General features: G+C 42.4%; 1 protein-coding gene across 2 annotated transcripts in view; it reads right to left on the bottom strand.

Moving 5' to 3' along the window:
• Positions 1-14862, bottom strand: part of piezo2b (piezo-type mechanosensitive ion channel component 2b) — a 62374-nt gene that overhangs the window by 19616 nt on the left and 27896 nt on the right. Inside the window, exons 13-31 of one of the 2 annotated variants that reach the window (XM_076021741.1) lie at positions 14436-14666; positions 13854-13974; positions 12437-12624; positions 11469-11617; positions 10221-10394; positions 9462-9503; positions 8830-8862; positions 7374-7657; positions 6897-7057; positions 6472-6648; positions 6182-6304; positions 5111-5311; positions 4809-5013; positions 3827-3928; positions 3579-3744; positions 1234-1477; positions 914-1025; positions 495-648; positions 275-364 (exon numbers count right to left, since the gene is read on the bottom strand). In XM_076021741.1, coding sequence (XP_075877856.1) covers positions 275-364; positions 495-648; positions 914-1025; positions 1234-1477; positions 3579-3744; positions 3827-3928; positions 4809-5013; positions 5111-5311; positions 6182-6304; positions 6472-6648; positions 6897-7057; positions 7374-7657; positions 8830-8862; positions 9462-9503; positions 10221-10394; positions 11469-11617; positions 12437-12624; positions 13854-13974; positions 14436-14666 — 2957 coding nt within the window. The remainder of the gene's footprint in view (positions 1-274; positions 365-494; positions 649-913; positions 1026-1233; positions 1478-3578; positions 3745-3826; positions 3929-4808; positions 5014-5110; positions 5312-6181; positions 6305-6471; positions 6649-6896; positions 7058-7373; positions 7658-8829; positions 8863-9461; positions 9504-10220; positions 10395-11468; positions 11618-12436; positions 12625-13853; positions 13975-14435; positions 14667-14862) is intronic. The other variant, XM_076021743.1, reaches the window with a different exon arrangement.

Below are 14862 nucleotides of genomic sequence, written 5' to 3'. Positions count from 1 at the left end.
TGAGTTCATCTCGTCTAAATGAAACAACATTGTGGTCCGTTGTACATTATGTGCTGGAAACAAGATGTTCTCAACTGTTACTTTAACCTTTTTAAACAAAAGTAATTAGTAATTGATTACTTATGAAACAAAGTAGTTAAAGAAGTAATTAGATTACCTTTTAAAGGAGTAATCAATAATCGATAGTTTGATCATTTTTATGGACTAATCCCAACAACACTGCGCACGAGCACAAGCATAACAGAGGTCCGTCAACAATCAAAACAAGTCTCACTGTCTTTTCAGCTGCTCCACAGATTTACGCTCCTCCTCCAGTCTGGCTCTCACTGCCTTCACAATGGTAGCCTGGAAAAGCTCCGCCCCCCTGAGACGCAGATAAATGACATCAGAGGGAGAACCAGAGAACCACAACACTGTTTGATGAATCAAGCACTTGACATTCGGCCCTTCACTTCCCGACACATCGCGTCGCAGAAAACACTTGAATTCTGCACCTGGATGCGAGGATCTGTGACGCTCTGATGTCAGCCACCACGTGGAGGAAGTAGTAGCTCATGAAGACTCGTCTCTGCAGCAGCAGGAAGGCAAAGCAGATGCTGTCCCAGATGATACCAGCCTCGTTGCTGGGAAGATCACACTGTTCGTCAGCTGTGAAAACACACACAGGGAAGTCCAACAGACTGACTTACTTATTACGTCTTTTAACTGATTTGATCATGTTATTGCAATAAACTGCTGCAATAATATACAAGAAGCTGGGCCAGGTATTGGTTAACAGTTGGTAAAAGTATTTTTTTTTTATTAATGCTGCATCTAATTCGTAGGTAAGTCCCTTTTTTCTTCACACAGACACTGTCCAAAACAAAGTTTATCTAACATGCAAAAAACAAAACGAGGCCTTGGCATCACTCACACTTTGGCTTGGTGTCAATGTTGTAGTCCTTGATGGTGCAGGCCAGACTGAGCAACTGGATCAACCAGCAATGGTTCACCATCAGGGGGTTGATGTAGCCGCAGGCCAGGATCTAAGGACAACAGGCTGTTTATTATATACTTGGAAGGATAATTTACTCATCATACTTGAAATATTTAACCAACTTATATATATTATAAGAAAGTGCACGTTGCTGTTCAGTGGGTACTGTACGTATCTATGCAGGACAAAATACTGCCCTGCACGGACAGTATGTGGCTTGGATTTGTCTATCAAGTCAGCACCTGTTTGAGGCTCACCGACAAAATGTTCTTCATGGTGATTACGAAAATGTTGTATGCGATCAGGAAGTCCCAGTAGTGCAGGATCTTTTTGATTGGCTTCAGCAGCAGCTCGCCACCAAAGAGCAGGAAGTAGAAGCACGCCACCAGGTAGCCCATACAGAAGACGCTTATCCTTGTTGTGCCCGTGATGAAGATGATGGTGAGGACGAACCAGAAGAGGTAGCTGAACATAATGACCTTCAGCATGTCCAAGTAGGACCTGAAGGACAGGGGTGACACACTGCGTTAAAGCTCTTTTCCATTCTTTGGACAAATTCAAGACAATGTCTTGCAACGTCTTTGACACAAATCAAACATTTTCAATACACTTCTTTATCCTTTTGGATCCTCGTCAACAAAAGCCACCGTTACTAAGGCTTAGAGTCTGCTTTCCAATGGGAAAGCCAAGATAAGAGAAGATATGAGGAGATTAACATTTTAGGTTAATCTCCACAAATCTCAAACCTTTGCATCTCAGCATCTCCGTCCATAGAGCACAAAATGTATTTATTATTCCATGTCAAGTAATTGACACGCACAGCACACGCATGCACATGCACACACACAATCATTTTCAAAAATGCCAAATGTTGCCTTATTTTTTATTATGTCTCTGTCGTTCAAATCGAACAAACAGCAGCATGGAAGCCAAGAGGCAGAGGCAGACAGTCTTAAACTACATTGCTAATAATGCTGCATGTTTTCCTTATACACTTCAAGTCAAAAACAACAGTGTTTCCCTGCTGCCTGCAGGGTCAGTGTCAGGGCACCGGTAAGAGTCTGATCGATGAACATGGACCACGGCTGAAACCCAACTCCTGTCGCCGAGCCTCGGCTCACTCTGTCTCGTTATGTCCAGTAACGTGTCCCACGTGCTGAAAGCATGTGCACAGTTCCCGTGTTCCAGCGAGCAAGTTCCCTAATAGCATATGTTGAGTGCAAACATCGGAAGCAGCGTGCATTAATGTGATTGGGGGGGGGGGTCAAAAACACGGGACCGCAACAAGCGCAGAGTAGGAAGCGGCGCTGATGAAGTGGGATCAGACGGTGCGTTGATGGGCTTGAAGAGCTGACTGAGTGTCCTTCTTCATCAGCAGGAGAAAATACCTTTTCCATACTTAAAAGCTATTTATTGAGTTAGAGTACAAGGCTAAAGCGTCTGAGTCGCGGAGTGACGGACAGAGTGTTTTTGTGGATTATGGATTTCTCCCCCACCCCGTATCCGTAATTTGATCCTGGAGGGAAACGATGGAATAAGTGCAGAGCTGCTGCGGCGTGGACAGACGGCCCATATGGCTCTCTTTCTTTCTGCTAGGCCTTGTTGATGGACACAGAGTGCGTTAATAAAAGACTTGTCCACTTTGCACATCAAAACAGTGGAATGTGAAGCGCATAAAATCAATGACTGCGGACAGGTCAGGATGCGCTCGCCGTGTCTCGTATGAAGCGGCCGCTTCCCTGCCTCCAAAATATCCTCTTTTGCTATATTTCTTGAAACGTAAGATACGTAACAGCCCAAGTTGTGAATTATGTGAATCAATCAAATCATTCTGCTGTGGTGACACATGGCCAGTGGTGTTGTTTTTTTTTGCTGAGTGAGCGTGCCCTTGTTCAGGACCACCTACAGTCACGCAGTTATCAGCACAGCCCACCAGCAGCGTTCTTCAGAGTGGCCGTCTGTCTGAACAGCCTGGCTTCAGCCATTAAAGCACAAGAAGAGTTTAGAGAGAGTTTTTCATGTCAAAACAGGTTTACTTCAGTAATAGTAACGCATGTCTTTTCTCGAGGACAGTCAAATAAAGACTCAAATTGAACGTTGACTATAAAACAACAGAATTAAATCTTTATATCTCAAAACCATGATGTTTCTTCAGACACGCAAAATGCAAGCCTTGCTGAGAAGAGAGAGCGCAGGGTGGGCTTGCTAGGTAAAACTAGCAGCAAAGTAACAAAAACATTTCACTGCAAGATGGCTCTCTTGGGCATGACTCACAGTGGCAGTCAGTCCATAAACAATCCTTTGTTTTTTTGAATAAAAAAAAATGAAGAAAGAAATTCTGGCCTCAATACTTGGACTCAACCCATCTACTGTAGAGCTACTCAACTAAGGAAGCACAGTGATTAACACACTTCTTAGAATCACCAAAATATCTTAATACACACACACACACACACACAAACACACACACACACACACACACACACACACACACACACACACACACACACACACACACCAAAATTAGAAAGCGCAGCTCCTTACTGGTTTTGAGATGAACATTGGTAAAATGAAAAACTAATTTCAGTGTGAGCCACTGCACCTGCAGTGGATGAAGTCAGGGACGGGGTTATGGACGCTGAAGGACGCTGCGTCCAGGTCTCGGCAGATCTCCACATTGTCTCCAGCCATGAGGCGCACTGCCGCCTTGTTCTCGTCATCGAAGACCTGCCTCTGGAGAGAGGCACACAGCAGCAACATGAAGTCATCTAGAAGAGAAGAGAAAAAGAATGACTCTTTATCCAGTAGTTGCATAACTGTGGGTCATATGTTCCAAGAGAGTGGACGTACAAATAAGAAAGGATGAATTGGGTTTGGTTTTGAAATCCGGGACATAGAGCCACTTGACCACATTAGAGTCGGTTGAAGAGCTGGGAAACCTCCAAGGATAGTCTGGAATTTAAGAAGCAGGGTCAGTGGGCAGTTGTGAAGTACTGTGAAGTAAGCAATAACATAAAGGAACATGATGGTAATGGGAGCACGTTACACTGCGACACAAGAAAGTATAAAAAAAAAAAAAGAGTACAAAAATACAAATATTTGTAATACAAAAATGACTTTGAAGATGCGGGATTCAAAGGAACATCAGCAAACAGAGATTAGATGAACATTGTCTGCAATGCACTTTCTCATTATTATGCACTCCAAAAACTCAGACAGTGCCTTTAATGTACTGGGATTTTAACTGCCGGTGAATTTGATCCTGAGTGAAAGTTTGAGTCTGAAATCTTGCCGGTGTTGCACTTCAAACCAACCCTGAGCCAAACTAACAGGCATCCAATGATAACATTAGTCTGTCTTGGCCATGTGGAGCCAATCAGCTTCCCTTTGGTTGTGACAGAACAAGAAGTTAGGGCTTCAAACGGCCCTGTAAAGCCACAGAAGGAAAGAGAAACAATACAGTGCGTTACTGAGCTCACGCTGAAGCATGAGGATGAGCATAAGGCTGCAGTTGTGACACTTTTATATAAAAGTGCATTTTACATTTATAACCAATTTGTTGAAGTACGTTCGACCACCTTCGGCTCCTCTAGGTAAGGTCCACAGGTAAGTCATGGGTGAAGAGAACATTATAAACAAAGAAAATCGGACAGAATAGATATGAACATGAAATTTGGTATAGGCCACAGCTGTTAGATAACATTTAAGCAGAAATAAATCAGTGCAACAAAATGAATCAGTGCATTAACTGGCTTTTAGTGGACTTCCTGAACTTGTCCTGCGAATCTAATCGTTCTTTAAACGCTATCTTACAAAGGGAAATGAGACCTACCTTTACATGCTGCGGGTGGGATTCCAATGCATACAAAGTACTGGAAGGTCAGCATGCAGGCCAGAAAGCAGCAGTACTTGGGCCAGATCTCAGCGATGGCTTTCCTCCGGCGTTTATACATGACCGCTATCAAAGCGAAGGCGTGTAGCATGGCGTAGAAGTCCATCCGCTGGCCGATGACATTGACGCCCAAAAGCAAGCATGTCTAGGAGATGGAGGAGACACGTACACTGCTGTTGAGGTAGTCCTCAACATCGAAACATTGGAACATCTAAAACCTTGTTCACTTGTCTTCAAAATACCTCCAGGCCGAACTTGTAAAAGAAGTAGTTGATGAAATATTTGGCGAAGCGGACGATGCCAATGTCCAGATGCTGCCGCGTGATGTCATGGAAAATAATGCGCGCAGCCGGCGGAGACAGTTTGTTCCTCAGTCTGAAGTATTTCTGATGGCGGTAGATTGTCACCTCAAACGCTAGCAGGGCAAGCATCAGCAGGTTGTTCTGCACAGAGAGAATTCAACATCTTGAACAAGGCCACTTCCTTATTAATGGGTCTGTCGCTTATGTAAATAGAAATGTTTATTAGTCACAATTGTTGCTTATAATGAAGTCGTGACCCAAATTTATTCCACAAAAATAAAAACCATAGCCCAGTTTCTATCATGACTAGTAAAAAAAAAAAGTATTGAAATTATTGAATTGAATAGGGGCGACATGGTGGCGCAGTGGTTAGCGCTGCTGCTTCACAGCAAGAAGGTTGTGGGTTCGATTCCGGGCCCCGGGCCTGGGACCTTTCTGTGTGTCTGCGTGGGTTCTCTCCAGGTTCTCCGGCTTCCTCCCACACTCCAAAAACATGCATGTGAGGTCAATTGAACACTCTAAATTGTCCATAGGTGTGCATGTGAGTGTGAATGGTTGTTTGTCTCTTTGTGGCCCTGCGATGAACTGGCAACTTGTCCAGGGTGTCACCCTGCCTTCACCCTATGACAGCTGGGGTAGGCTCCAGCAGACCCCAGTGACCCTGAGCTCAGGTATGGAAGATGAATGAATGAATGAATTGAATAGTGTGTCCAGCATTTTCTCTCTGAATATATTTATGTTTTAAAATCCATTTTTTTTTTTTAAATAAAAGGAAACTGCCCAAGAAGTTGAGTCAACTGAGGATCATATATCTTCTCTTGGTCACACACACACACACACACACACACACACACACACACACACACACACACTTTTTGTCCTATTTAATACTGACAGATGTGACAGGGTAGTAATCATAAGACTACTTTCTGTTGAGTATAAGTTTAATGATAATAATATTAAAAATTCTCCTTCTATTTACTAGGAATTCATGTGTTTTGTCCCTCTCACCCTGAGGTATTCCAGCAGGTCGTCACACTTCCTCAGGCCCACCCAGTGTGCCGGCTCCACTAGTTCCTTGTATAGCAGAGAATCCTGCATCTCAGTTTTCTGGGATTCTGAGTAACTTTCAGGCTGTGGACAGAAAATGTGTGGAATTAACAATGCAAACCTCTGACAAATTGTATCGACTAAAAAAAAGAAATAACGTTTGATACATAACTGAGCTTACAACATATCACTACATGCTGTAAACGCCTACAGTAAAGACAGGCATGGTTTTTCACTCTGATTCTAATCACCATGGAGCAGTTCTTGGAGTATGACGGCGGGTTTATGGACTTGAGCTGGTACAACATTTTACAGACGATGATGACACACGTCCACACGGTGCAAACACTGGAAGCCAGGGGCCGATACTGGCTGTAGGGCAGAGCAAATGCCCAGGATGCCAGAAAGACAAAATTGAGCAGAGACACCTGCAGAGATAAAAGAACAAAGTGAAAAAAATGACAAAAGACAGCAGCTTGGTTTCCAGGAGGCAGTTTCCTCCTAAACTGATCAGAATCAATCTGTGATTTTTAATACAGGAAAAAAATGTTGCAGAGAAAATCTGAGTGTGGCACTAGCGAATCAATTCAGTTGCTTCAGAGACGGCATAGGAAGTAAAGATCACTGCCTCTTTTGATAGCAGGTAACTCCTGAGATCGTACACTGGCCCCCACACCTCTTTCAAAGAGACAAGGACGATGTAGCAGGACAATATCTTGATGATGTGGATCTCAAGAAGCCACCAGATGAAGAGCTGCAGCTTGTGGAAATACTCCAGGAACTTCAGAAAGAGGACGGTCAAGCGGTCGACCACCAGGTGCCACTTATTCTTCAGGTCTAACGAGGGGAAGACACAGAAATCATTATGTCCACTGTGAAACACATGAATGTTTTTCCCTATTATAGCATGTGTCAAATTATTTAAATCAGAAATCAGAAACTCACTTTTCTGAGACATCTTTGTCAGAATTTTGCTTCAAATTAATTCAACAAAACCCATAACCCTACATTTCAATAGGAAGTTGCACTACAAATGTGGTTTATTAGGCTGAAGTTTAAATTTATTTTATTTTCTTGATAAATACTGTGATTTTATACACTCAACCTCTAATTAATAATCCCATGGAGGCCGTCTCGAGGACTGATGGGGTACCTGAGCTCTGCTCGGTGCTGGGCTCCTGCTCTGTTCCAGTGCTGCAGTAGTGGCTCTCGTCTGTGCTGGACTGCCGCTGGTCAGAGAGGCTCTTGGTCTTACTGCCAGTGGCGTCAGTGTCAGGCATCACCACCACCAGAGCTTGATTCTCCTTCTCCTGCTCCTGCTGCTGCTCCTCCTCCTGCCGCTCCAGCAGCTCCTGCTCCTCCCTGGGCAGAGTGGCCTCCACTGAGCTGGCACTGAGCATGGTGAGGTCTGCCAGGCTATCCTCCTGGTGCACCAGTCTGATGGCATAATACAAGTTATTGTTCACTAAGACATACGTGTAGATACACACACACAGACATCTGTATTTATACACTTGTGAGGACATTTAATAATGATTTCTCATTCTCTTAGTGCTTTTTTTTTTTTACTATCACCGAAGTCACAAAACATTTATAGTCAAGCTACGTCTCACAATATCCTGTTAGCTATTGAAAATCTTTTGATCCTAATCCAAAATCATGACACTGATCTCAAACTTTATTCAAACGTTGGACTCGTAAGAAAAGTTAACAGATGTAACACATCATCCCCCAGAAGATTTAAGTGCAGGATATAGCTCAGAATATTAATGTTAGGGTTTTTTTTTTTTTTTTTTTTTTTAATTATAAAGAACTACAAGATTGTCTTAATTTAACCCTTGTTTCAACCATCTCTTACGGAGATGTGCTAGTTAAATGTATTTCAGACAGAAAATACCTGATCTCTTCAGACCGCCAAATATCAACGACAGTATTCAGTGATGAAGAGCAAAATAAAAACAATGAACTTCTGTTTTCTATCATTAGACACTTCATCACATTTGTGGACTTTAATCTACTACAAAAAGATATAAATGTTTCACACATTTCCTATTTTCTTTTCATAAATATATATGTACACAGAACACTTGAATCTGATTTCCACTTCACTTTAATCAAATCTAATATAATCTAATTCTAAAACGAATAATTAAAAATAACTTGTGAAATATGAATTGCCCTTTTGATAAGTACTCTGTCCTCATAAGTGTACAAACACAACACACACTCCTACATCTTGTTCAGGTGAGGTTGAAAAATGCTTTTGTGCAAACATCAGGATGAGAACCATCGGTCCTGCGTTCACTAGCTGAACAGCACAGCAGCGTTTCATCAGGCATTGGAACCAACAGCAGTGCACATTCCATCTGCATTCTTTGGAGCAATCTGAGTTGGTTTGTTGTGGTCTGACTTTTTGGGGTTTTTTTTTTGGTCAGTCAGAGGGATTTTCTTCTTACAGCAGATAAATGGCAGCAGCTGAAGAGAGGCATGAACCCTTTAAGAATTTCTGTCAAGCAGTGGTGCGAGGTCAAAGGTAGGGATTGTCTTGCATGAACCGGCCGCATATCAAGGCAAGCATTTTTTTTTTTTTTTCTGGTGGTCACACTTACTTGCTCACTGGAGTGGGAATTTTTTGCTTGATGCTGCTCAGAACAATAAAGTTACACAGGAGTCAAGATAAACAGTGCGTTGAAAAACTGACAAAGGCAGGCTGAAACTGACACTTCAGGGTGGACGTGGGGTCGGGGGGGGCTCTGAACAGACATCCGAGCAGTTTGAACAAAATGCACGAACACTGTCCAAAGGCTTCCAGCGGTTTGGGGTTGGTGAGCTTTTTAAAAGAAGGGTGAAATTTTACGGAGACTCAGTGCATAAACCAGGGGATGGCAAAATACTGAAAGGGAAGAACCGATTATTTGAGATACAAACATGCCGTCTGACAAGAGGAATAGTAGGGTTTTACTAAGGATGGGTTGAGGAAATCTAGGGCGGGAGGAAAACCCAAAATTTAAAGGCTACAGGCGAAACAACAAAATACACAACCTGTGAAAAGAAAAATTATTCCAGTCATGTCATAAATAATACCTAAATTGAAGGAGAGGAGATATGGGAAGATCAGAGAATCATCATGAGCATAAAGAGGCTGACGGGGACGAGTGGAGGAGCAGGTGTGTTGACAGGAAGTGAAAGCTGGAATGGGTGGGATGGTGGTGGAGGCCACAGAAAACAAGCAGGTACCCACCTATTCATGATCAGATAGACACGCCCACTGACTTTAGCGTAGCTGGACAACAGGAAGGGGGTGACAGAGGAGAGATGGAGGCAGGTCATGGACAGAAGGCCAGAAAAGACGCAAGGTGGTGAGAGTCAATACGAGCCACGGCAGTGCTGTGACCACGCTCAGCACAGCGCAGACGGTGAAAACAAGGATAAAATGTTGAGCAGATGAAAAACAGAATGGCAGCTACAGTATGAGAGAAGACGGCTTCATGGGGAATTATCCAACAGAGATTGTTGTATTTGTTGTTGTTGTTGTTGTCAGAAAATGGAATTATATGGGGGCAAATGATAGAAGATGAAACTCTAGAAAAGAATCTAATTTATAAATATGTGGCTCTGCTTGTTCTTGTTTGGCATGACATTCTACCGCAAAGAGGAATTAAATACTGAAAAGTGTCTCAACAATGTACTTAGAAGTGTTTTTGTGGGATTTTAAGGATGGAAATGTGTGAGAAAATAATTGAGAATCGGTTACTATGCTTGGCTTCATATGGGCTTGAGCTCAAGGTTGATGTAATTCATTACAACATCAGCGCCAGGAAGAGGTGATGGTGCTGAAAGTGCTCCCGTTATTGATACATTTGAAATTTTCTTTGGTATCTTAAAATCTGAATGTCAAGAAAAGGATTCAAGCAGACACAACTCAAACAGATAACCAGCTTGTCAGCTTGTCAGTTAAACAACTGGATGGAAAGGAAGGAGAGTGCAGAACGCGTCTCACCTGTAGATCGTGCTCTCCTCTTTGGCCACCACGGCCTGAAGGTCGGTGAGCTGGAGGAAGCGGTCGTGGAAGTAGTGAAGGTGAAGAATACACACCAGCAGGAAGGAGGTGGGAATGAAAATCCTGGTGAAGAGCAATGCCAGGCTGAACTTCTCCAAGCCCAGGTCGTTCAAGCTGAGGGGAGAAGAAGCATGAAAGAACTGGACGAGAGTTTCTGCTGAGCTGCATGTGAGTGAAGGAGTTTTAAAGAAAATCAGCCAGGTTTCAGTGTCAGCAAGGTTGAGATTGGTAAAAGGATATTGCAGGTGATGAATAGAAATGAATGGTGTTGTACGACTCCAGGTTGGCCATTCATGTTGATAACAGTGATTGCCAATAAGAAAAGCCTCTTTACAAGCCGACATTCCTGACTGCTCATAACAATCAATATCAAAGCTAAAGACTTAATGTTGTGTTTTTATTGTATTGTACATGTGTTGTTAACCATTTGCACAATGAGATTATTTTTAACGTTAAAAAAAACCCAACACATTTTGAAATTTAGACTAACACTTACATCCAGGAGATTATTCAGTGAGGTGTTGGGTGTGTGGATGAATTGTCCCTGAATAGAAATGTCATCACAAGTTGCTTCACTCCAGCATGACACAAACAATGAGTGCTGTGTGGTCAACTGTGTTTCCTGATCTTTCCATCATAAACAATTTACTACTTAGAATTAATGGTTTGGATTAATGAGCTGTAATAAATAACTTCTTGACAAGATCAGTCCACACGCTCTTCTTTGGTTTTGTTTGTGGGATTATTTCTCAGTACCCAGAGATGATCAGTTGCTAGTGAAGCCGGAGAGAGACTGCTGCTTGTTTAGCTAAAGACTTGGACTAGTGAAATCACAAAGTAAACATTTCGTAGCCACGGCAACTGTTTTGCAACTGCCAAAGCAACGCACACGGTTTACTCTTCTGTTCACGAAATGATCGACTCTGAGCAGCACCTTGAACTGGCTGAACCGTGGTAAAGTACTGCAACATTCGGTAAAGGAGCTTTTTAAAACAAATGTTTTCGTGCTACACCTGGATCTGGTTTAAGAACAATTATTAAAATAGCTTTCATTTGAAAATCCATAACGGCGACCAACCGGCAGCCATGAACAAAGATGGGAGAAGTGAAATGTGAGATGTGATGGGACAGTGACTGAGCTGCACAAAAATAACCCGTCCTTGCTTCTTGGTCGGTGCCCAGGCTCACCTCTCTTTGTCCATGCCTGTGACGTTGGACCAGAAGGGCATGGAGCTCTCAAACTGGCAGGTGTAGACCAGGGTGAGGACGCACATGGTGTATATGACCACCGACATCCAGAAGTACTTGAGGAGCCTTCGCCACCACTCAAAGTGCACCTAGACGTCACAAAGCATGTTTACCATGTTTAATGGGGCAGGAGTTTTGGGAGGAGATTAAACACGGAGGACTGCGCTGCTTCATTTTTGAATCAAGTGATAAAAACAGTCGAGAATGCACTGTGCATCGCCAACCGGCGCCACACATGTTTTATGACTGAATAAAATTGTCTCCTCATTTTGTCTTTGGGAAATTGAAACTTTATAGTGTGTCACTGTGGTATAAACCCGCACATGACCCGCTGACTTTGTGCAGTGCATACACAGACAGCTGCATGTATTTAATTAAAACGGACCGCAACTCAATAAAATCCATTAAACAAAGTCTAGCAAATAAAAAAAGAGTCTTCAGTAAACACAAGTATTACAATCGAAAAAAAATAAGAACGTAAGAAACCAGTACGTGACAGAGTGGTTGTTGACACTCACTATATGTGATCACATATGATTTACACTGTGCATACAACTTATAAATGTTTTAATTGAAATATATTTTTCATTTAGTATTATTATTCTAAACTACTTTTGTTAACTTTTGTTTTCTTATATTATTATTGCGTGATGTGTTTTTTAAATTTCTTTATTACCATTTTTTTTTAACTGTGAAAGGCTCTTTTAGCAAAAGCATAAAAGCATTTAACTTTCTGCATCTCTTTTACCCACTCATCCCTAAAAATCAGCAACAAAAAGGAGTTTGAGTCATGATGACGACTCAACTACTCAAGTGGCTGAGGTGAAACTCTCTAATTTGGCAGTTCAGCATGAAGACAGTGGATCAAACAGCAATCCAACTTTGTCTACAGTCTCTGCTTCCAATACCTGATAGAGGGCCACACACGAGAGGAACATCATCATGTAGATGATCTTGTACATGACGATGGTTCCCTCGAAGCTGACGAAGAAAAACATGCCGCCGCAGATATAGATCCAGTATTTGACCAGCAGAGCCATGACCATGCTGCCCAGGACCTGCATGATGTCCTGCTCACCTCCCGCCTCCGACTCCTCTATAACACACAACAGCGGAATTAGAGACCACACACAGAACAAGCAGTGCCGATACGACATGACGGCTGGCGCAGTTGAACAATGACACTTCTCTTAAAGCTCCAGCACAGAACGTTCATCAGAGCGGCTTCCAAAAATGTATCACTGTCACTTTTTATTCTGTAAAGAGCTTTAATAGAATGTTAAGTCATTTGGAACCTCAACATCTCCAACTCATCCCATTTTAACTTTTTGCCTTACTGGATTAGGCAGTCTTTTATTTTCACAAAACTGCATTATATTGTCTTACAAAGCAATTTAATATGCTGTCTGTATGCTGTCTGTATTTACTAAACAAGGAGAATTTGAAGGTAGATGATGGCCAAAGTTTAGCATTTGGGACATAATCTACCCATTAGGTTAAAGGGTTAGTCCCTTGAGTCCCACTGATTGTCCCATCCTGAAAGATGTTAAATTTGTCCTCTGCATTTGTCCCATTCCCTGAGGGAGCGCTGAGCAGCAGCAGTGCTCCGTTTGGGAATCATGGAGTGACTAACTCCGCAAGTCCAGCCCCAAATACAGAGGGCCAAGCAGGGAGACAATGGGGACCATTTTTACAGTCTCTGCTATGATAACAGAGGTTGTTGTTTCCTACTGGTACCCGTCTGGCCTGTAATTTATCTCATTGACCTTAAAACCTCTTTTAAAATTAGTTGGCCATGTAACTCTGGCTACACGTCGGTTGAGAACATTAACCTAAATAAATTTTAGGAATAATTTTAAACCCAATGATAAAATAAGAGAAGATGCTTTAAAACAACAACAGTTAACTCTCTTTTCTTGCTAAATCTCTATGGTTGAAGTGACGAGCCACATTCCAGATTCAATAAAATCTTTTCTCAGACACTCCGAGGTGAAAGTCTGCCAGCATCTTGGCTTGTAACTAAAACTGAAATATACACTTTCCTGTCCCATGTTGTTATAGGTTTCCCTTCCTTACAGTTGAAAATATTTCATCTGCAACTCTTCATATTTTGATGCCAAAGTCCGCAAAGCCAACATGAATCCAACCAAAGTGAATTATCTAAAAAAAAGTGAGTTCCTATCAGAGTTGTAAGTTACTGCAGAAATTGTGTGGAATACATTCCGTCTAGCTGAGGAACCGCAAACACTCACATTGACTAATAACTTAACTTTATATTACAGTGTGGACTCAATATTTGGAAGTAAAATAAGAGCCAGCTTTTACCTTTCTTCTTCTGGTCCTCCACACAAACGTCTGAGAGACCAGCGCTCTCGTCCTGGACTTTTTCTTGTCTCTCTGTGAGAGTTTGCCTCAGCAGCAGCCAGAAGCTTAGCAGACACAGGACCTACACACAATGAATAACATGTTATGGATTGCCAGCATGAGCAAAAAAAAAAAGAAAAAAAAAAGGATGGAGAATAAATCTTTAGCATTTACTTTAACTTGCGTGGAGCATATTGTGTGTGGCCAAAACAATAGCGGGAGATAATAATATATCAGAAATGAAACCTTTCTAGACAATATTTGGGTTGTCTAAACTTTCACAATGTTTTGCACCCAGTCTGGTCCTTAAACTTAATATTAACAATTACATCTCAGAGACTTGCTCGAGCACATGCACTGTTAACAAAACAATAGCCTGGGTGAGAAAGGATAAATTTCAGTGGAGACATAATCAGGTCAGTCTCAGAAGCTTCTGACAAGAGGCTCTTTGACTCATTCAACGACATGACTGAACACTAAACACGGAGCATCAGTTTTGATAGGGATGCTTTAATTCAATACCGGCAGCACAGGAATTCTCACCTTGGAGGAAAGTGAGTGGAAGGGGTTGTTCTTCCTGACAAAGAGTCCAGAGATCGGTTCCATGGTTTCAAAACTCCATATATACTGCAGAACGATGAGCAGGTTGCCGTAGGCCACCATGAAGGGAGAGGACAGCATGGCGTAGCGCCTGCGATCCCTCACCATCCACAGCATGCACGACCACATGAGGAAGACAAACGTCAGCCAGCTGACGTACGTGATGCTCCAGGCCTGAAGAGAACAAGCCACGGACTCACTCGGGTTTTGAGTGTAGCGCTACTATAAACACAGACATCGCCGGGAATCAAACTAAACTACTGTGATAAAAACTGTGGATACCTGAGAGTTTTTTTGGGTTGGTTTGTTTGCAAGCAGGGGACGCTGGCATACATGCAGCTGCAGCAGATGTCAGCTGCTCGTTGGTACT

This window comes from Nelusetta ayraudi, unplaced genomic scaffold, assembly GCF_046127955.1.
Source record: "Nelusetta ayraudi isolate G7.1 ecotype Tasmania unplaced genomic scaffold, CSIRO-AGI_Nayr_v1 ptg000011l, whole genome shotgun sequence".
Lineage (NCBI taxonomy): Eukaryota > Metazoa > Chordata > Actinopteri > Tetraodontiformes > Monacanthidae > Nelusetta > Nelusetta ayraudi.
Note: the sequence above shows the minus strand (reverse complement) of the source record. Positions and strands in the feature narration are given on the sequence as shown.